The sequence below is a fragment of the Camelus dromedarius genome, chromosome 14 (genome assembly GCF_036321535.1).
Source record: "Camelus dromedarius isolate mCamDro1 chromosome 14, mCamDro1.pat, whole genome shotgun sequence".
Classification (NCBI taxonomy): domain Eukaryota; kingdom Metazoa; phylum Chordata; class Mammalia; order Artiodactyla; family Camelidae; genus Camelus; species Camelus dromedarius.
The window spans coordinates 29,984,490-30,009,115 of NC_087449.1; the positions used below are offsets into that span (position 1 = coordinate 29,984,490).

The 24,626-nt window shown below is 35.3% G+C and overlaps 1 protein-coding gene across 2 annotated transcripts in view; it reads right to left on the reverse strand.

Moving 5' to 3' along the window:
- PRKAA2 (protein kinase AMP-activated catalytic subunit alpha 2) overlaps nucleotides 1-24,626 on the reverse strand; it is a 58,215-nt gene that overhangs the window by 8,311 nt on the left and 25,278 nt on the right. Inside the window, exons 2-8 of one of the 2 annotated variants that reach the window (XM_031465208.2) lie at nucleotides 23,249-23,390; nucleotides 16,212-16,305; nucleotides 15,467-15,611; nucleotides 14,142-14,229; nucleotides 12,501-12,725; nucleotides 2,300-2,804; nucleotides 593-719 (exon numbers count right to left, since the gene is read on the reverse strand). In XM_031465208.2, the coding sequence (XP_031321068.2) occupies nucleotides 593-719; nucleotides 2,300-2,804; nucleotides 12,501-12,725; nucleotides 14,142-14,229; nucleotides 15,467-15,611; nucleotides 16,212-16,305; nucleotides 23,249-23,390 (1,326 nt within the window). Of the gene's footprint in view, nucleotides 1-592; nucleotides 720-2,299; nucleotides 2,805-12,500; nucleotides 12,726-14,141; nucleotides 14,230-15,466; nucleotides 15,612-16,211; nucleotides 16,306-23,248; nucleotides 23,391-24,626 lie in introns of those variants that run through there. The other variant, XM_064493540.1, reaches the window with a different exon arrangement.

Genomic DNA, 24,626 nt, shown 5'->3' on the forward strand with positions numbered 1-24,626 from the left:
CCATCTAGCAGTAGTTTATTCTGCTTGTATCTCACTTGGGCCTCTGAATGGAATAAGCACATTTGCTCAGCCAGGTTTGACTCTTGGCACACGCTAAGTCTTTGGACACAACCACCTCCCCTGACTCCTTTGCCTCCTGGACGGCCATGGGCACTGGAATCCAACCCAAGTCCCAGGAGAAGTCAATCTGATCACCATGGCCACCCAAGATGAAAGAAGCTGATGAACAGGGAAGATGCATATTACAACGCTTACAGATAAAATATGAATGGAGAAATGTGACAAAGAATCTAACAACACAGCTGATTTTAGGTAAAAACTGCTTTCCTGTTGTTCCTTACTTTGCTTCACAGACAACACTTCAAATGACTTTTTCATACCAAGGAAGCACTTCTCTCGGAGAAGTACTGGATTAGAGATTTTCCACATGTCTTCAATCCTTTTTGTTTCACTTACATTTTTAGTTAAACCTAGATTACTTAAAAACCAGTACAGAAGACCTACCCACCATGTCTCTGAGATGGTTTCAACATCTTGTCAACTAGTGCCAAGTTCTATCCTCTCAGAGCTCATGCCTGCGTGGTCTCCTTACCATCAATGCTTTTAAAGTCCAAAAGATAGCTTCTGTTGTCCACCAGGTACAGCTGTAAGCTCATTTTCACATAATTGCCAGTCACTGGATTTCTTCTTCTTACACGTAGATGGTATGCATTTACTACCTAAAATGAAAAATCTTCTTTAAGGAAAAATATTAAAAATGATAAATTATAAAATATCTCCCTTATTCTTATTGTAAAGAATAATATCAAACAAATAACTGACAGAGGTGGGGTAGAGAAGGAATTCCTGAATGATCTTTTTTTTTTTACATTACATAGTAGGTTAGTATTTATTCAAATCCTACTAACAGTACTATGTACAACAATTAAAATTTAAAGAGAATTCAGAGATTATATAGAGTCTAGCCTTCATCTTAGATAAGCCTCAACTCTAAACTATCAAGAATAATTTTGATTGTCCAGTCTCAACTTGAATACCTTTACCTGTAAATAAAGAGTGGAGGGAATACAGGAGAACAAACATGTTAACGGTTTGCATCAGGCACTGTAACAGGTATCATAATAATCTTGTAAGGAATAATTTTTTTCCCTTTGGAAGATAATAAAACTGCAACTCAGATAAAGAAGATTCTGTGTTTTCAAAATATCTTATTAAATTAGTTCCAAAATTTTTTCAGTAATGAATTTATTAACTTCTCTTTTTTAACTAACTAAATAAAACTGCTTCAGAAAAGGGAGATCTATTTTTTAAATGGTTTTAAGGAAATATTATTTTGTTTATTCATTCCATGTACAAATAATGAAATGAAAACATGTCAAATGAATATTTACATGGCACGTTTCAAAGTTTCCTTCTTCCTTTAAAAACACGTATGTAGTCCTCAAGAAAGGAACAAGAGTAAAAGATACCCGAAAATGAAAAATTGCTTTTTCCCCCACATATACCCAAATAGAACTGAAATGAAGCTGACCACTAATAAAAAAAAAAGTAAAATGTGGGCTGAGAGTAGAAGAATATAGCGTTACTAAGGACCAAAAGCACTAGCCAAATAAGAGAGATTTTCTCAACTTACAGAAAAGTCTTTGTTGACTGAATAAATATGTCCTGACGGTCTAATTTGTATTAACCCCTTGCCGCTACAGCTACTGGCAAAAAGGAAACAAAAGAAATCTCTCTTAGAAAGAGAGTGAGAAAAGTAAAAACATACTATCTTTGAAGACACATGACTTTTTACTGTTATGATATATGCTGAAACAGGTAGACTATATTCTCAAGTGATTTCAAGTTGATTCAAACCTCGTTTCCCGGCCAAGAATGCTATTCTATAATTCAAAAATACGAAGTCCTGAACATTAACAGTTCTTCATCCTTACAGAAATTTGTTTATTTTGTTTTGAATGCACATGGTATTTGGAAAGAATGAGGTTTATCAGCCAGAAGCATCGACACCATTAAATTCATATCTAAATCTAAAACAACTTTTTAAATTGACCTTAGTACTCAACTCAGCAGCACAGAACAGCCTACTATTCAAAAAAGGCTTCTACAAGGGGGAGGGTACAGCTCAGTGGTAGAGTACATGCTTAGCATGCACAAGGTCCTGGGTTCAATCCCCAGTACCTCCATTAAACAAAGAAGCAAACAAACCTACCTAATTACCTCCCCTCCACCAAAAAAAAAATCAAAAACACAAAAAACTGGCTTTTACAAATGATATTCATATACTACAATTTCCTACCTTCCATTCAAAATCCAGCTGCTTCATAGCTCGATAAACTTCAGCCATAATGTCATATGGTTTGCTTTGACTTCGGATTCCCAGATGCCACTTGGCTTTCTTCACAGCTAATGATTTGGGCTTAGTTGTATTCAGCGCATCCAGTGGGCATCTTGCTTTAGGGCTGTCTGCTATAAGAGGTGGCATCCTTTCTGGATGAGGTTTCAGGCCTGGGGGAATATGCATGGCACTATCATCCATAAAAGAACCAGTTGGGGGACTAGAGGCGAGGTAGAACTCACTGGCTTGGTTCATTATTCTCCGATTGTCAATGATAAGATGATAGGCCACTGCAAGCTGGTCTTGAGGGTCACCACTATATAAACTGTTCATTACTTCTGATTCTGTACACTCAAATTTTTCACACACTTCTTTCACAGCCTCATCATCAATGACGTTAGCATCATAGGAGGGGTCTTCAGGAAATAAGTAATTGGGCAAATCTTGTTTAAACCATTCATGCTCTCTAGGAAAAATACCACAATACACTATTGTAAGAACATGCTTTGGCAAGTCCCAAATAATTCAGACACGGGCTAACACAATATAACAGAATCAGAAAGACCTCGTCTCTAGCCACTTACTAGCTCTGTGACCCTGGGTAAGCTAGTTAGCCCCTGCTCTTGCATAACTATGGTTATTTAGACTTGGGTATTTGGCTGACATTTTCTCAAAAATAAACAAAATGAGCCTGTCATTTCAAAGAAAACAACTGGCAGTATTTATTGTCAATGATAAAATTCAAGCTTTCAAGCAAAATGTTAGAATTCTGTATAATTTGTCTCCATGAGTTCGACAGCTCCCCATTACTTAGAAAACTCTTCTAACTTTATAGTGAAGATGATAACGAATATTATTTGATATTATGTAATGAAATATGTCACCATTTGAAAAATCAGTCTACCTCAATAACCCAGTATTTTCCAAATGACCAATGCATGATGTTACTAGAATCACACATGAGTAAAAAATTCACCCAAAATGCAAAACAGACCAGTGAATTTTAATGTAATAAAGTACAAAAGTTCATTGATTAAGTTTTCTGATTTGAAACTGCAACTAACATGTTAAGCTCTGGTTTAACATCAAAGAATAACATCTGCCACCATCTGAAAGGCTATGAAAATGTTCTTCCCATTTCCAACCACTTATCTGAGATCAGATATTCTTCCTACACTTCAACTAATACAACATAATGGAATAGATAAATGAAGTAGAGATGAGAACCTAGCAGTTGTCTTTGATTAAGGCAAACACTTACACTGAAAAATGTAAAATAATGGCACTCTTGTCACCATACTTTCTTGTTTTGGAAAATAAAGTTATTTTTCATAAGAGACAATATTATTCAGATTAACGTGCAGTAGGTCTGCTATTAAGTGAATTAAACATTGAGAAATATAACCTCCATTAACACACACACACACATCTCTTTGGAATCGAGGAATTTTAAGACTGTAAAGGGGTACTCAAACCAAAATGTTTGAGAACTAGTCCCCTAAATTCTATTTTCTCACACTTCTGGGCCTTTGCACATGATGTTACTATTGCCACCCTAGAATATTCCATCCCCTTTCATTTAACTAACATGTACTATTCCTTCAAGACCATGTAAGCATTGCCACATGGTAAACTGGGCACTCCTAAGCTAAACTCAGATCAGTATACATTCTACCTGAACACCTACTATTGACTGATTAATTCATCATAAATATTTACTAAGGACAAACAATGGCAAAAAGGCACACTCTCCTCACAGAGACTATATTCTAGCTGAACACAAATTAAACAAATACTCTCAAAAATAAATATATAGTTGCAAATATACAAATACAAAAATTCTGTGATAAAGGCTATGAGTGAAAAACACAGGGTAAAATAAAAGTATATAATTCAGAATAGGAGGAAGGTGATTAGGAAAAACACTCTCAGTAATATTTAAGCAGATACCTGAATGGTTAGAAGTCAGCTAAGCAGAGTTGGGGAACATGTAATCCCAGCAAAAGAAATAATATATGTAAAGACTTTGAGACAAGAAAAAGTTTTGCTGTGTTCAAGAAACTGAACTGAGGCCACTATCATGAAAGTATACTGAATTATGAGTTAGAGTGGCAAATGATATCAGATATTTCTGAATTGTAGGCTGTTAAAAAAAAAAAGGTTGGGAATTTGAATCTGTGAGTGATGAAAATAACTGAAAGATTTTAAAGAGACAGGTGACATGATCTAATTTGTGTTCTGTAAATATTTTGCTTGTGATAAAGAAACTGAATCAAAAAGATAAAAATAATAAAGATGATGATGATGCTAGCTCAAGAGTCCAAGCAAGAAATGGTGTGCCAGTCCTCGAGGATACATATAGAGATGAAACTTCTATGGCTCCTAGTAGATGATTCTACTATAACATTCATACTTTCTTAGGGTTGTTACAGATTTTTTTCTTAATCTTCCCCACTAAACTGGGAGCTCTTTGAAAACAATAAGGGACCATGCCTTATTCAGCTGCATTCCAGTACTCAGTACAGAGTAAATGCTCAATAAATGCAGAATAAATGATGAATAGCCAGTGAAGTCAAAAATTAATTCATTAATTTGTTTAACTGCTATATCATAATAATAAGTGCCTAAATAAATGTTTAGCAATAAAAATGACTCATAAATATTAATTTTTTCAAAAGAAATAATAGAAGAAAATAGAGAAAGAAAATAAATAAATAATAAATAAAATAAATACATATCTAACATTTTGAAATATCAGTGACAAACAGGGAAGATGAGCACTTTTGAATGAACTCCAAAAATTCACTCTTCATAAAAGCAAAAATTGTTTTGCTATTAGCAAAAATTACTAGCAAAAACTGTCAAAAATCAACTTTTTCAGAACTCTGGAAATTAACCAAAAGCTTGTAACAATCTGAGAAGTGTTTGTTTAAAAATAATGGCTGAATCTCAGTAAGAACAGCAAGATTTTACGTTACCTTATATCCATCTCCCTTTCCACATTTTTACAGTAACTTTGAAAACCAACAGCCTCACAATCATGGAAGTTCAGAAAACCAGCACCTAGCAACAACTGGGGGGTGGGGAACGGGGAGCAGGTTCAGAGTTCTCCAAAAGCCCTATCCCACAGAACTGTCATTATTTGACATAGCTGGTAGCTCTCTGGAAACCTCTACTCTCAAGCTGTGCCTTCATCTGACCTGACTCAAAGCTGCCTCACTGCAAACAGCCTTTCACTCAGCATTGTCAAAAGCAATCAGTGGAAACTCTCTAATATCCCAGCTGCCTAAGGCAGCAGTAAGAGTTGGAGCAAACAAGAAACTGGTCAAAAAAAAACTTAGAAGGAAAATTTAGGGAATAAGAATTCCGCAAGAGTCCTTAAAATACTCTGATATAATCTTAGGAGTCACAAATGTAGGGCTATGTGCATACCCAAGAAAGGCCCTTATTTTTCATCACTGGCTAACTTTGAGGCTCTGTGCTAGCAGGAAGTGAAGACTAATGTAGGGGTACAAACTTCTCATGAGAGCACTGAAGACAGCCCAACATGCACAGAGTCCCTCAGCAAAGGCTGGGAGACTTATTAAATCAAGGCATTTAAGGAAAACTCTTGTCTAATAATTACCTGACCATTAAGCTAAGCAAGCAGAGACTTCAGTGGCCACCCATGACAAAGAATATAGACTTCATGGAATTACTTCAGTAAAATCACTAAACAAGCAAACAAAAGCAACAACAATTACAAACCATAGGCATTTACCCAAGAGAAATAAAAACATATGACCATATAAAAACTTACACATGAATGTTCATGGCAACATTATTCATAAAAGCCAAAAAGTGGAAACAACTCAAATATCCAGTGAGCGATGAGTGGATAAATAAAATGCAGTATATCTAAATGATGGAATAGTTTTCAACCAAAAAAGTAATAAAGTACTGATACATGCTACACCATGAGAGAACTCAAAAACATCATGCTACATGAAAGAAGCCAGACTCAAAAGGCCCCATGCTGTATGGTCCCACTTAAATGAAATGTCCAGAATAAGCAAACTCAAAAACACAGAGAGTAGATCAGTGGTGGCCAGGTGCTGCAAGGACAGGGAGATGGCTACAGAGTTTCCTTTGGGGATGACGACAACAACATTCTGGAATTAGACAGTGGTGACAATTGTACAACTTTGCGAAAATACTAAAAACCACTGAATCATACAACTTAAAAGAGCAAATTTATGGTATGTGAATTATATCAGTAAAATCAGTGTTTAAAAAACAATAAAGAGAAATAATCTAAATTTTCATTTCTAATTAATTTAGAAAAAGAACCGCAATTCTTTATAATAATAAGAACACTGCCAATTAAACAGTCATACTTCTAGCTTTTGATTTTCAAGAGTCAATTCCTGAATTAACTCTACCAAGGTAAGCAGTAACTGGGATGTTTCTGAAGGTTCACCTGAGACAAAATCATTTCATTTCATACGGGTTACTACACAACCACCAGAAGTTATGTCTTTCTGTCACTACTACCTAGCACGTAATTTTGATACATGACTTAAGACTAAATGAGTTATAATGACTATTAATCAAATTTTAGAAACGTCACAATGTGTGCAAACTTCAAGTGCAGCTAAAAGGTCCTTACATAGTCACTTTAAAGTAAAATTGATAGCTAATATTGTGTGATGGACATTGTCCTGAAAGATTTAATTATATTAGGATGAACACATACAGTTTCTAATATTCAACTGTTTGTAAACCTACAGGAATAATAAATTCATATGGTTCAACCTAAGGCTATCCTCCAAGCAAGTCCACTCCATATGATGTAACTAAAGCACAAAAAGGACAGCAATATGCCAATAACCAGTGAACAGAAGAATCGGAATTTGTAATTAGACAGTTGAAATTCAGACCCTTCTTTTGTAACCACAATAACGTTAATAGTCATACTAAGCTTATGGTACTTAAAGATGTGATTTTCATGAAGACATCTGTCTTGCCTACCAATATATTCCCAGCAACTAGTATAGGATCTTGCACAGATTAGATGTTAAATAAACAATTGTTAAGAAATAAGAGCAAAAACGATTAAAAGAATGAATAAATACTGTGATACATTTTCTAATCTCCAACAGTTTACCATCTTAAAAGAAAAATAAAATCTGTACAGAAATACAGGCACACCTTGGAGATATTGTGGGTTTGGTTTCAGATCACTACAATAAAGTGAATACTGCAATAAAGCAAGTCACCAATTTTTTGGTTTCTGAGTGCATATACTGTTTATAGTATCCTGTATTCTATTAAGTGTACAATAGCATTATGTCTAAAAAAACAATGCACATACCTTAATTAAAAACATTGCTAAAAAATGCTAACCATCATCTGACAACACTGGGTTGCCACATACCTTCAATTTATAAAGAAATGCAATCTTCGACAAGGGAGGCAAGAACATACAAGAACATACAATGGAGAAAAGACAGTCTCTTCAGCAAGTGGTGTTGGGAAAACTGGACAGCAGCAAGTATATCAATGAAGTTAGAACACTCCCTCATACCATACACAAAACTAGACTCAAAATGGCTTAAAGACTTAAATATAAAACAAGACATTATTTAAACAAACAAACAAGTGAATGAAGGGCTACAAATGGTAAAATATCCTTTTTTATGGGTGAGCTGTATTCCATTACATACATACATACACACACACACACACACACACACACATATGTAATGCATCTCCATTATCTATTCAACTATTGATGTGCACTTAGGATGCTTCCATATCTTGGCAATTATAAATAATGTTCCTGTTAATAGCAGGGTGTTATCTTTTTGAGTTAATTCTTATTTTGTGCTTGGCTTTATTCCTTTGATAACTATGTAAGTTTAAAAAGCTTAAGCTCTAAACATTCTTAGAAACAATAAACAGTACATATATGTAAATTTAAAAATACATGCGCAGTAAAAAAAAAAATTTATCAAGCCATGAAAGACACAGAGGAAACTTAAAAGACATATTACTAAATGAAAGAAGCCAGTCTGAAAAGGTTACAAACTACGATTCCAACCAAATGACATTCTGGAAAAGGCACAGCTACAGAAACAATAAAAAGATCATGGTTTCCAGGGGTTTGGCAAGAGGGAGGGAGGGAGGGATGAACAGATGGTGCACTAGAGATTTTTAGGGCAATGAAATTATTCTTTATGTAGTGGTGGCTACATGTTATTATGCATTTGTCAAAACCCACAGAACGTACAACATCAAGAGTAAACCCTAATGTAAACTATAGACTGGTTGATAATAATGTGCCCATGTTGGTTCACTGATTGTAACAAATATGCCACACTGACAAGGGATGTTGAAGGTAGGGGAGTATATAGTGTGGGTGGGAAGGGCTATGTGCGAATTCTGTATTTTCTGCTCAGTTCTGTTGTGAACCTGAAACTGCTCTAAAAGAATAAAGTCTATTAAAATTTTTTTTAATTTTTAAAGATTTAAATATAAAACAAAACAGTATAAAGCTCCTAGAAGAAAACATAGGCAAAACATTCTCTGACATAAATCTTAGCAGTGTTCTCCTAGGGAAGTCTACCCAGGTAATAGAAATAAAAGCAAAAATAAATAAATGGGACCTAATTAAACGTATAAGCTTTTGCACAGCAAAGGAAACCACAAGGAAAACAAAAAGACAACCTACAGAATGGGAGAAAATATTTGCAAATGATGAGACTGACAAAGGTTTAATTTCCAGAATATATAAAAAGCTCATACAACTTAATAACAAAAAGCCAAACAACCCAATCCAAACATGGGCAGAAGACCTAAACAAACAATTCTCCAGTGGAGACATACAAATGGCCAATAGGCACATGAAAAGCTGCTCAATATCACTAATTAACAGAGAAAGGCAAATCAAAACTACAATAAGGTATCACCTCACACCAGTCAGAATGGCCATCATTCAAAAGTCCACAAATGATAAATGCTGGAGAGGGTGTGGAGAAAAGGGAACAGTGCTAGTGGGAGTGTAGTTTGGTGCAACCATTATGGAAAACAGTATTGATTCCTCAAAAGACTAAAATTAGACTTACCATATGATCCAGCAATCCCACATCTGGGTATATATCCAGAGGGAACTCTAATTTGAAAAGATACATGTACCCCAATGTTCATAGCAGCACTATATACAATAGTCAAGACATGGAAGCAACCTAAATGTCCATCAACAGATGACTAGATAAAGAAATTGTGGTGTATTTATACAATGGAATATTACTCAGCCATAAAAAAAATAAAATAATGTCATTTGCAGCAACATGGATGGACCTGGAGATTGTCCTTCTAAGTGAAGTAAGCCAGAAAGAGAAAGAGAAATAGCAAATGATTATCACTCATATGTGGAATCTAAAAACAAAGGATATTAATGACTGTCCTGATAATGGTATAGTTCAGTCTGTGTTTTGAACCCATCCTTGTCGACTTCATGATGAACTCCTGGAAACTGAATGACTAAGACAAAAGGGTTTTGCAAGTTGGGGGATTGATGAGCAACTGCCAAATGCCTGTCTTGTGGCCTGTTTCCTCCATACACTCACCATTGTTTGGTGCAGTGTGATTCTAGACCCTTCACCCTCATGGATTCAGACATCTATTTAATAAACAGACTCTACTTTGTCAGCACCCCATATAGAACTTCTTTGATATGGAGTCCATTTCTCATAAGAGAAAAAAAAATCTACAAAACAATCTATGTTTTGCAGATATAGTGAACAATCTATGGTTACCGGGGAAAGCAGGTAGGAAGGGATAAATTTGGGAGTTTGAAATTTGCAAATGTTAACCATCATATATAAAAAAAGATAAAAATAACAAATTTCTTCTGTATAGCACAAGGAACTATATTCAACATCTTGTAATAACCTTTAATGAAAAAAGAATATGAAAATAAATATTATATATATATATATATATATATATCTGCATGACTAGGACATTATGCTATATACCAGAAACTGACACATTATAACTGACTATACTTCAATTAAAAACAAAAATGCAGTATCTACACAGCATAATAAAGCAAAGTGCAGTAAAACTAGGTATGCCTGTAACTATAAGACAGAATGTGGTAGCATAACAGAAATATAACACATCCTGGTACATAAGAGAAAGGACAGGTGTCACAGAACTGGTATGGCAATTCAGAGTAATGGAAGCAGTACAGGTTTGAATACAGGCAATTTCTGAGCCCTACTTCTGCCCTTTATTAGCTGGGCACTTTCAACAAATACAGATTTACTTAAGACTTAATTCATATCAAATGCACAATGCCTAGCACATACTAATACTTGGTCCCTAGCTTAAAAGAACTTAAAATTTAATAGGGACAAATATATACCTAAATCAAAACATAACCTTTGTAAGCTTCAGTTTCATTGTTTGTAAAATGAAAATAATAATAGCTACCTATTAAGAATCAATGCAATGAAATATGTCATGTCTAGCAAAATGCCTGTTACATAATAATGGTTCAATAATTAGTAACTCTCTCTGCTGAACCATATTTTGTTGAATAAAGAATTCCCAAACTTGAAAAAAACAGGATATAAATAAATTTTAAAACGAGGAAAACTATTATAGATTCAAGTTAATTTAAGTACAGAGATGAATGCCACCATTTTACACTATCTACATATGTGCAAATTAACTCATCCTAGGAGATTTTTATTTACATTTTTCTTCCAAAGTCTGTAAATATAAAACAACTGTTTTAAAATAACAGAAACAGTACTTTCCCCATTCTAAATGTACCTGCTGCTACAAACAGGTGCAAGTATATATATTAGCAAATTAAATTTTTTAAGCAAAAGCCAAGTAAGTGAACTATTTATTCTAAAGAACCAGGAACACAAAAGAGTTTTTTTCCTGCTAAACTCACTTGCACAACTAAATCTGGTGCTAATTCACAATTTTATATTTTTATGTATGAGGTCTGGAATATTAAGAGGTTGGGGGAAGAAAACAGTACACGAATGCAAAAGGAATCAATCCTTGTTTGCAAGAGTTCTGCAGCAGTCACACAAACACATCATTTCAACACCCCAACAGTCACATCTGGCTTATGAAGAAAAGGCGAAGTATTCTGGGAAAATGTCAAAGGAATGTGTTTGCAAATAAATACCTGATGAAATGTTAGATAAGAACAAAAAACCCTCTAAGAAACATGACTGATAAGTAAAAAGCAGAAGGCAATGAATCACCCTGACTTGTGTGCTATATAAAGGTCATATTCACAGTAACGCCAGCAACTGCACTTTCCAAAGTTTCTCACATAACAAGAAATTCTTCACAGCAAACCCACAAGCAGCTAATTTTGGATTCAAGGTCTTAGCAAAATTTTTCATGCTTTATTTCATCGACCATATGTACGATGCATAAATCTCACCCTGTTTTGCCACTTGAAGCTTATTCAATACTTTCTGGGTGCATGCTGTATTCCTAGGCCAGAATTCTAGCACAACATAGACAAAGATGATGAGATACTCCCTACCCTTATGTAGCTGCAATTGAAGAGAGGAGAGAGACACACTGAAAACAGCCAGATACAAAATGACAACGAAAGAAGAAAAGCATGAACAACTGCGGAAACCACAGAAGTGGAAGCAACTAACACTGACCAGGAGTCAGAAGTGATTTCACAAGGAAGGTAATACGTGAGCACAATTTTAAAGGATGAATAGAATCTACCAAATCCAAAAAGGCAGAAAAGGCATCAGAGGTAAAGGGAATAATAAAACAAAGACATGAAGGCATAAAATGTATGTTATGTTCGAGGAACAAGGAAAAGTCCATTGTGGCTGAAGCGCCTGTATGAGGGGTGTGGTGGTGAGCGCAGGAAATGAGGCTTCAGAAGTAAGCAGAGCCTTATGACCAAGGGCCCTATATGCTTGCTACCTAAGCTGAAAAGTTTGGGAAACAATCTGAAATATTTACAGGATGAGTGACAGCATGAGGTTTATGTAGTGAGGAAAGTAAAATTCGTATAAAATACAGTGTTACAGTGCCTAACATAAAGCAGGCATTCAGTTAGTGGTAGTATTATTAATACTGGAATATGCACTTGATAGCAACAAAAAAGAAAACTCACCTTATGTCTTTGATAGTTGCTCGTTTCAGAGGGTCAACCTGCAGCATATGCATCAGGAGAGTGGCAACGGAACGGTTGAGATATTCTGGGATATAAAAAACACCCCCTCGGATCTTCTTAAATAACGTAGGTACGTGCTCATCATCAAATGGGAGGGTGCCACAGAGAAGCGCGTACAGAATAACCCCACAGCTCCAGATATCAACTTCAGGGCCTGCGTACAATCTAGGGGGAATGACGACAACACAAACCTGAAATGCAGGTGTCACTTTTTCTCATATATATCTACTCTGCTTTTGTATGTACCTGTGTCCACAGTACAGACTCCATCTATATTGCTTTCCAAAGTCTTTAATGAAGTCCATGGCCACTCCCCAAAATTCAAGGGCTGTTTCCCAGAAAGAATTGGTCTGATCAATTATTCAAATTTTCCAAGAGAAAATAGTATTTTTATTTATTTGACACAAACTAATTTAACTGAATTCACTAATTGACTTTATAAAAAATAGAAAACTTTCTACGGTTGATTTTTGATAGAAACATCAAAGTAGATGACCATAAGCTTGAAAAAAAGCAACACTATATAGTGTATAGGCTAAATCTTTTTACAATAAAGCTATCACAAGAAAAGAAAATGCATATACAATAGAATGTTTATGCCTGACAAACCTACTTTAGAGAGTATGTGAAATAGTAACGTACCTGCCTAGTCCTACGCCAATCTCTTCGACAGCATTTATGCTGTATCACATTATCCTGGGTACACACTACTTTCATTCTAATCACTTGGTAGCTTGTGGAACTAAGACTACTTTTACCCAGAAAATCTATGCCTAGGATGTTATTCCTTTTTTCTCTCACTTCTCTATAGTATTAAAATTCCTCTGATAGCACATTACCAAGCTCAAACCTAAGTCTGAGGTAACAAAGTAAATTTCAACAATTCCAATGACAAAATTACAAATCCCGTTCAATAAAAATTGCTGTCCATCATTAACATCCTTTGCAGTATAGTGCAAACTCCTATAACTGCATTAATACCTTTTCTATATTTTCCCTCACAGAATTCTGTTAACTTTTAAAATCAGACATTGGTCACTGTAAAAGACTTGAGTTTACCACTGCAACCTGTATAAACATGTAACAAATGTGCCATGAATACATTTACCTGGATAAACATTAAGTTAGTTGAATAATTGTCTCCTCGTGTACGGTTTAATTTCATGAAATGACAATACTGTCCCCAAAAACCTCATTCTTCAAAAGATAAAATATAAAAATAATAATCTATACTTTATAAAAGAATATATAAAGTATCATTAAAGGAATTTGTCTAATAAGTAAATGATGACACTAACTTAAATAGAGCCATTGCTTTCTCTCTTCATTGCAATTTCTAAAATGAAAAAAAAAATCAAGATTTGTTTCAATTTTTAACGGAAAAACGCAAATACATTCATAACAGAATCTAAATTAAATGTTTTAAAAATTGTTTAATATAACTATTCTCTCAAACAATAGAAAAATAAAGGGACAATGTTTCTATTATGTCTTCTCTTTAAAGACAATATATTACAGCTAAATATTACCAGAATGAACAAAACATTACAAAATGCTTACTCTTCACTGATGCATTATTACCTGCCCGAGATGACTTCAGGTGCTGCATAATTTGGAGATCCACAACTAGTTCGCAGAAATTCACCATCTGACATCATATTAGATAATCCTGAAAATAGGAGTAAATGCTTACCTGGTGCTAGGTATGTTCAAAAGTAAATATAGATAAAGCACAAAGGAAAGACGTCAGGTCTGTAATGCCTCACATTTAATTATTTTAAAAAGCAGTGGAAAGAATTTGTTACACTAGAAAGAGACCATTTCACAGTGCTTATACCATGACAAAAAAGCTAAAGCACATCACATATACGACTGAAATTAAATTCCTTTTCTAAGTAAGAATGTTGATTCACTTGACAAATATGAGGCTATTCTAAATTATATAAACTTTTCCAAACATAAAAGCATCAAAATATAATTTACCCACCTCTGCAGGTAAAAGAAAATAGAGACTACTATTACGTTTTCATACTCTGCTTTCAAAGGCCTTTTTAAAAAATCTCTAGGTAGTAATCAGATAGGCTCCAATTTATAAAGATCATGTTCCAAAAATTTTTAATTTGGAAAGCTTTAGTTCAACATAGAAAAACATGCTATTGAACCAAAAATCTAGTTGAACTCTAGTACTAAATGAGTTTTATGATTTAGAGGAGGAAGAGAAATAGGAAAACTAATTTCCTGGATTTTAGTTTAAAGACAAGGCACAGACAAAAATTTTAAATAAGCAACGCTAAACTCTGGCACTATTTCATCTCTTCACAAATCTCCCACTTCCTAATCCCTTTCCCAACACCCTACTATGGCACCCTGTCCAGGTATGTTTATCCCAGAAAGCGTCTGGTGCATAAAAATTACATTTTACCCTTTTCTCTTACCCCTGACAAAAACTCCTCTTCTTTCTGAAGTTGTTATATGTCACTGGGCAATCCATTAACATTCCCCCTCAATCAATTCAGAAGGACCACAACGCTCCAAAACTGCAAGCTAATTTTCATGTACCTCTATTTAAGCGCATTTATCAAGAAAAGTGTCCATATTTTCATTAGATTTTCAAAGGAGTTTGTGGCCCCCACAAAAAACAGTTAAGCTTTGTTTCTTCAGGAGGCAATGCAGACTGAATGGATTTACCTTGACACAAGCCCTCTGACTTCTCTAGAAGCACCCGCATTTTTAAAAAGTGGCTTAAATGAACAGAGCAAGCTGGTATGAAGACTGTGCAACTAACCCCTTTTCACAGGATAGGATTTACATTGTTGAAATGGACAGTTCTGAGTTCTTTAACACTGGTGACTGACATACTTGAAAAGGCAGCTAGGACACTGCTAAACAGCCCTGGAGTTACACACCGAAATCAGCTATCTTGGCATTCATCTGTGCATCCAACAGCACGTTCTCTGGTTTCAGGTCTCGGTGAACGACCATATGCCTGTGGCAGTAGTCCACGGCAGACAGAATCTGCTGAAAGAGCCGCCTGGCTTCCACCTCTTCAACCTATGACGTATGAAAGAAACTGCACTAAGAATATTTGAGACAGCTACATAGCACACGTTTTAGTTTCATAATCAGCCTAAATGTAACTTGAGTAAGCTAATTAGAATGGTGTTAGAATTCTCAACAAACCAAATAAAAAAGCCAGAAACTCACACTCCAGCTCAACATGTCAATCAACAGCTTTTTCTTTGCCGCTAGACAGTTAATAGTTCATTTTCAATTGTTATTCCTAAATATGCACCGTATTTCAGGGAATCAACAAGTAAAACATAATGTAAAACAGAACTTAATGTGAAAGTGTTAAGAAAAGGAAGTAATGAAGCTTCAACATGATGAACATGATCAGTTGTAGAACTGATTTTTCATTTGAAAAGCACAGGCTTTTCATGTTGGCAATCAAGTGGAAAATATTTCCTAAAATCAGTATTCCACAAGGTGCACTTTTTAAGAAGGAAAGTATGTCTAATACTCCATATGTTTAGTTAGACATTTTTAAAGAAGCAAACCCAACTTCGAAGACATCTTTGTGGTTTGCTATTTCCCACTACTTTCTTCTTTTTTAGTTTAAGGGCTTATTGTACTAGATAGTGTATTACTCACCCGTCCGTGTTTACAGATGTAGTCAAATAATTCACCACCAGACACATATTCCATTACCATAAAAAAATCTGTTGGAGTGCTGATTACCTGGTATCTTTTTTGTAAATAAAAAAATTAATAAAAAATGTTACTTTAAACCAAAATCAACCTAGTATACCCATTCTTGCTATAACTTGACATCTCAGTGTTTCATGATATTTTAAGGTGGCAACAAATTATATAATGTTATCAAAATAATCACAGAGCTATAAACACGGAGCTTCATAGAACTCAATTACTTTATGGGGTTTATAGACTTTCCTTCAGATCCTCTTTCTAGTTTACAAAATCTATGAAATCCTTCATTCTTCAACAACTAAATCAACCATTAATTTTTCCATTTAAGCAAAAATCTGTCTATGACCTATGGAGATGAGGTATCATATACTTAAACATAAGTGAAAAATATTCTTGGAAAGGTAAAATAGTATCACAGGGATATATCAGCAAAACCACAAAGTAGAGAAATGATCCTTTCTTCAAAAAATAAAATGCAAGGAATAAAGGGACCATATAGGTTAAAAGTATCAAGAGACATGCTGACCCATTATTTTGTATAGGCTTGTTCTAATTCCACTTCAAACAAAAACCAACTTTAAAAACAATTTATGAAACAATCAAGACAGACTGAATACTGACTGGATGGTTAACAATATTTGAATTGCTTAGGTGTGATACTGAACTGTGCCTGTGTTATTAAAATAGAGCTTTTATCCTCCAGAGTGGATACTGAGGAGCTTACAGATTAAAAACGTACTACTGTGATTTGTTTCAAAATACTTTGGGGTGGGACGAGGAGGAAGAAGCAGATAAACAAAACACAGATAACTGCGGAAGCTGAATGACAGACACGTGATGCACTATCACTTTACTTCTGTGTTCATTATGAAATTTCTGGAATAAAAAATTAAATAGATGCATATATGTATACATGTGTTTTGTGTTTACGTGAGTGAAAGTACATATATAGTTTCTAGGCACTCAAAGCTGAGCACATAAAACAATAAAGAACCAGCTCTATTTGACAAAACAAAAATTTTCCTGCAGAACTACAGCTTCCACATACACACACAATTTTATCAGAATTTTTAAAACTTTAAAAACAAGTTAAATATAACATTAATATTTTAACTGAAGGTTGCATTTACCACATTTAAATGAACAACTGTTCTACTTTGTTTGCTCTGTTTATAAAGGATCATTTATAATCTGGTTGATCATGAGCAGTATCTAATTTACACTGAGTAGCTATTTAGAGCCACTAAGTATAGCTGTGTAGTTTTGCAATGGCTTAAAGGCACCCAGTGGAAGGCCTGGGCAGGAGCTGAGAAGTGGCCCAGATGCCACCCTTTAGGCAGTACACCTTGACACAGGATGTGTCAGAAGCAGGGAAACCTTTTGGTAATTAGCCCACCCAGATGTGACACCTTTTATTATGAATGCGCAAAAAAGCAGGCATGTGCTAACTGGTGGCTCTGGTTACTATTCCTCATTAAAGAGGAGGGTAAAGTGGCCAGGGAGTTGGTGATATAATTCTATACTATAAATTTTAAGAGAGGACACATCATGTATAAATTAAACACTCGCAAAAAGTAAAATATTAAAGTTACAGTATTGAAAATGATTATAGATTTGCAGAAGAAGTAATTATAACTGCAATCATTAGTCTTTGGGATAAAAAATGACAAGGTATCCCACTTTATATAGAACAACTAATACCCGAGGGATAAGGCTGAATCTGCTACAAATGAGCTGTGAAAAGAGAAATTTACCTGAGAACCCTTTAAAAAAAAGGGGTCCATAAAAGCAATTCTAACAAGCACCAAATTCTGGTCGAATAAATGAACAGTGCAGAGCAGGAGCACCCACTGTGTCACCTCAACTGTGGGCTGATCTGGCTTAGTAACAGAATTCTCAGTCACTTTTCTGCTCTGTGTATCTTTTGGGTGTAAGAGAAAAGAAGTGAAGAAATTCTAATAGATGTAGCTGCTGACTTCTCCAAGTATATCACATGTCTTCAATAAACACTGTTGGATCTAGAGACTTGATCGGATTTCAGTCTGATTTTTATTTTCTTTTTAAAGACTTGGTGGTGTGTGCTTCCAGCCAAAAGTATATGATGTCTGTCTCTTTTTTGAGATACTAGCAGCCATTACTGATCACAACCTAGATGTTATTAACTCACAATGAAATTTTAAATGCTGGCCAATTTCCATAGTCTAGTAACGAACTATGCTCCAAAGGAAATCCTCACTGAGAATCTCCTCCCTCAAAAACCCCATTGTCTCTGAAGCACAGGCCATCAGATTACACTATCCAAAACCTTTCCTTGTTATTGTCATCAACAGATCTCCTTGTCAGCTCCCTCTCATTCTGACCTAATGTCTTTTCCCCCACTGCCAATGTTGTCACCATTCTGTCTGCACAAGATATCCATAGAGATGATCTGTCCAACACATGCCCGCTGATCTGCCCGACCTCCTCAGCTCTAGTTCTCTTTTCCCCCACCACACACAGCCACTCACTCCACGTTCATGTATGACCTGAGACTAACTCCTCCAATTATGTACTGGAGTCCTTTGTTCTACCTACTAAAGGACTTGGTTTCTACAATTAGCTCTTCTTTCTCCTCTGTCAGTCTCTCCCTCTTGACTGAATCATTCCCTTTGGCATGTAAACATTCTACAATATATCCTATCTTAAAAAAAACATACCTTGTTAAGAACCCACATTCCTCTCTAGTTACCACTATTTCTCTCCTCTTAGTAAAATCCCTGAACTGTCTACTGTCACTGTCTCCTCTCCACCTCATTTTCTCTCCGAAGGCCCTTATAACAGGTTTTTGCCCTCATCATTCCAATAAACTGGTTCTTTCCAAAGACACCAGAACTTCCACCTTGCCAAATCTAATGGTCAATTCTCAGTCTCATTTTACTCAATATTTAGCAGTGTAAGAACAGTTAATAATCTTTCTTTCTTCAAATACATTTTCCACTTGGCTTCAAGACACCAAATTCTCTTGGTTTTCCTCCAATCATTTTAACTGTTCATTTTCATTCTCCTTTGCTGGTTTCTCCTCATCTCCCAGACATCCTAACACCACAGTGCCCTGGAGATCAATCCCTGGAATTCTTTCATCTATACTCACATCCTTGGTATCTCATCTGCTCTTAGAGCTTTAAGTATCTTAAATACCACCTATATGTTGATGACTCACAAATTGATCTCAGTTTACACCACTCCCCTTAACTTCAGACTCATATATTAAACAAACTACTTGCATCTCCACTTGGATGCCTAGTAAGCATTTCAATTTCAAAAAAACCAAAATCAAATTCTTGATACCCTAACTGCCCACTTCAAACCTGTTCCTCCTACAGTCTTTTCCATTTCAATTAATGCTAACTACATTTTTATTTGCCCAAGCCAGATAACCTTGGAGTCATCTTTTATTTCTCTCCTCTCACAACCTATGTTTAATCTGTCAGCAAATGCTGTTCCCTACCTTGAAAATACACATAAAATATGCTTACTTCTCAACACCTTCCATGCCGTGCTCTACTCCAAGTCACCATCTCTTTACCCAGATGACTGCAATTGACTCCTAGCTGATTTTTCTGCTTTAACATACATCAGGCCATGTGATACCTCTGGTTACCAATGGCTTCCCTCTTACAGTTAAAAACCGAAGCTCTGACAGTGGTCTAGTATCCCCCGCACAATATGGCTCCCTTTCATGTCTCTGACCACATCTCTTACTCTAATTCCCCTAGATCACTCTGCTCCCTTGATCTATGACCTGTAGCAATTTCCACCTCAGAGCCTTTGTATGTGCTGTTACTGCCATCTGTTATTTTTGTCCTCCAGATATCTGCCTGCATATTCCCTCACCTCTTCACTAAGATGCAACATATTTCACTAACATAGGATTTACTGTCTATCTCTTCACTGCCACCCACTACACACACACACACACACACACACACACACACACACACAAATAGAAGCTCCATAATAGCAGAGATTTTGTTGTTATCTTTTTGTTTGCTGATGTATTCTCAGTGCCTAAATGATACTATATACTTTTGGCTGGAAGCACACACCACCAAGCCTTTAACTGATTAATGGATCAGCAAGCTAATTTTCTGGCCTTACTTCCCTCCATCTCGCTGTACCTACTCTGTGCATCTGACAAACCAGACTACTTGTTCCCACCAATCCATGTTCCTTACACTTGCATTCTTTTGCTCTGCTGTCCTAGAACCATCAGGATCTTGTTCAAATGTCACCTCCTTACACATGCAGTAAGTAATCAATGAACACCTACTATGTACTAGGTGCTGGGAGATAAAGATGATATTGGACATCTCCATTTAAATATCTAATGGGATTCTCAACTTAATATGGCCAAAACAGATCACTAATGTTCACACATACCCCAGCATGGTCCTCCTCCATGCTTCCTATCTCAGAAAATGGTGTCATTATCAACACCTAGTTGCTTAAGCCAAAACTCCAAATCCAAGTTGCTCAGGCAAACAAAATGAGGGGAAAGGGTTCTCATTCCCTTTCTTTTCCTGAATAATTCACTAGTTTTACCTCCAAAATATACAGTAAATTGACAGATTTATCTTCAGTTAGACTAGTGTTGTCAAATAGAACTTTCTGCAATGACAGAAAGGTTTTTATATCTTCTTTGTCTAATATGTAGCCACTAGTGATGCGTGACTATTAAGCACTTGAAATGTGGCTAATATGATCAGAGAACTAAATTTTTTATTTACTTAATTTAAATTTATGCCATATATGGCTAATGGCTACTGTATTAGCACAAATCTAGACTAGCCCTTTGGTTAAAGCCATCACTAATCTCTCAGCTGAGCCATAGCAACGGCCTCCTAACTGGTCTCCCCACTGCCACTTCTGCCTCCATACACATTCCACACTATGTCATTTTAATTCTTATGACAATCTTTTAAAACCTGTATATACATATTCTGGATCATCTAGAACACAGGTCCTAGATAATGACCCTATCATCAAGTACTGCCATGCAATTTCAGGGGCCTCGTTTCTTGTTTATGTTTATGATCAAGTGAACTTCAGATGACAATCAAATGACACGGAAGCTTATGGTTAGAATAAAGTTTTCATCGTAGTGATGTGAGTACTGAGTCATTACAGGTCACCCAATGGCACGTCAAACCCCTCAGAAAGCCTTCTCTCAACAGTGGCATATTCATACTCTTAGTAAGATACACTCAGTGGGCCCCCTCATTTAACATACCAATTTGCAATGATTCACTAGCGACAAATGTATCTAGTTACAGTAAAGACTAAATGCATGTTCCAAATTCCAGCAATAACTGGATCACCCGTTCATTTCAGAATGTCAAGAATGCTATGGTATTAGTTTCCTACTGCTGCCATACTTGGAACTCAGTGCTTAAAACCACACAAATGCATTACGTACTGTCTTACAGTTTTATGGGGAAGAAGTCTCATACATGCCTCACTGGGCTAAACTCAAGGCGTAGCAGTACTTTACTGCCTTCTGAAGGCTCTAGGAGAAACCCACTTCTTTGTATTTTCCAACTTTTGAAGACTGCATGCTTTCCTTGGCTCACGCCCTCTTCCTCTGCCTTCAAAGCCAGGCACAGCCATTTGAGTCCTCCTCACATCCTATCACTCTGACCTTGCTTCCATCCTCAAATCTCTTTCTCTGGCTTATGACTCCCTCTTCCACTTTAGGGGACCACTGTATTACATTAGGCCACGGAGATAATACAGGGAAACGTCTATTTTGTCAGCTGATGAGTAATCTTAAACCCATCTATAACCTTAATTCTCCTTTGCCATGAAATATAACGTACTCAACGGGGGAACAGGACACCTTGGGGGCTGCTACTCTGCCTACCACGGCTACTATGCAGCCTGGCTATGAGGTAAACGAAGTACCTCTACAGGTTTATCAAGTTGTTCCCTATTAACACTAACATCCAAAGATTGCTCACTAACAAAGCTCAGGCTAAATGTAATGTCTGCTTATAATGAACTAGCAAACAAAGACTCAACCACTTTTCTTCTCAGTTATCTCGGTACTGATGCAGAGATTAACAGCACAGCATTTGGAATCACAAATGAACTCAACTACCAGCTCTGCAATTTACTAGCTATTTGACCCTGGATTAGTTGCTCAGACTCTTTAGATATGCAATTTTCTTATCTATAAAATAAGGACAATAATATCTATCTTATAGGCTTATCAAGAGGATGAAGTGAAATTATATATGTAAAATGCTCAATACAGTTCCTAGTCATTCTCAGGTACTCAATAAGACTGACATTTACTTTATTAAACTCTATTCAAGCTTTACAATAAAGACAATTTTCAGTGTTTACATATGAAATTTTCTCAATAAATATTAAATACAGCTTCAAATGACATAAAGGAACATTGCTGCATACATAATGTCTAAATTTTCTATGGGGTCCAGTTGATTTTAAATTATTTGTTTATTTATTTTCAATTTAATTAATTAGCTTATTTATTAATCTCTTAATTTACTTATCTTCAAAGCTTGTAACTTACCAAAAAAAATTCATTTGCCTTCCTAAGAGCTTTACTATCAGTAATTAATGATTACAGTTTTGCAAGTAATGTACTCTGGCAGATAATCCTTAAGTTAATTTCTAACTTCTCCAAAAAGAAAATATTCTGATATGTTAAAGTGACTAGAAAAAAATTACAAAATAAATCTAGAAATATCAAAGTCCTAAATGACCTTCAATGTGAGTACTGAAGAGTCAACTTACAATTAGAGTTTTAATCCTAAACCAGAAGTATGCAAAAAAAGAATGGATGGAAGTTAAAAGAATTAACACTTGCAAAATATAAATACAAAAAACTTAACTAAGTTCAGCTAAATATAATTATTTATAAATTCATAAGATTTTAAGAGTTTCTCCTTTATATTATCAAGTGCAAAAATACTTACAGTTTGATAATATGAGGATGACGAAACAGTTTCAGATTTTGAATTTCTCGTTTTATTTTTCCAACAACATCTAAGCTGCGAATCTTCTGTCTGTTTAAAATTTTAACTGCCACTTTATGGCCCGTCAGTTGATGTTCTCCAACTAAAGAAAAAGAAAAAAACTTGCTGTCATAACAACGCAATAATTTATTCATATTTCCTTCCTCTGTAACCCCAAATTTCTTTACTCATATGTATCACTTTGATATCTTATTGCATAGAACTGAAGGTATCTCTTTATGTCTGTCTCTTCTACTGGGGTACACACTCCTTGAGGATAGAAACTGTATCCTAGTCTCCTCTGTATCCTCAGAACCTAGCACAGAGATATTCATTAAATATTTCTAGAAAGGATTACTGAATTCCATATTCCTATCTAAAAATATAATCAAATTTGAAATATCTTTTAGACAGAATAGAATTTACTGTTTTGTTAACCTCTTTCTTTCTCCTCTTCTGGTTAATCCAGTCATTGTATTATTGAAGAATAAATAAATGCTATAATAAGTTAAAACTAACAACTAGTTTTAATACTATTTCATCAGAAAATCTACAGGTAGTCCTTTTTTGCCTTTTCTAAAAGGCTTTCCTGTTTCCCCCATTTGATAAAATCTCTACTTCTTTCAACCCTCATAATCTATTTATAAAGCTCATGTATCATTTATCATTTTTAGGCTATTATAAATTTTTTTTTTGACAAATAGTATTAAAACTCCTAGGAAGTACACAGCACAGTATTTTGTACATACTAGATGCACCAAATTTCCTGACTTCGTTATATTACAAAGCTACAGTAATCAAAACAGTATGGCATCAGCATACAAAGAGACAGAGATCAATGGAATAGAACAGGTAGCCTAGAAATAAACTCTTGCATGTAAGGTCAACTAATTTATGTAAAGGAATCAAGAATATACAATGGGGAAAGGACAGTCTCTTTAACAAATGGTGTTGGGAAAACTGGATAGCCACATACAAGAAAATGAAAATAGACTCCTATCTTACACATTACACAAAAATTAACTCAAAACAGGTTAAAGGCTTAAATTTAAAACCAGAAATCATCAAACTTCTAGAATAAAATAAGAAGTAAGCTCCTTGACACTGGTCTTGGCACTGATTTTTTTGGACTTGATGACAAAAGCAAAAGCAACAAAAGTACAAATAAACAAATGGGACTAAATCAAGCTAAAAAGCTTCTGCACAGAAGAAAAAACCATCAACAAAATGTGAAGGCAACCTACTGGAAGAAAGCATTTACAAATTATATATCTGAAAGAGGTTAATATCCAAAACATTTAAATTACTTAACAACAGCAAAACACAAACAATCTGGTTT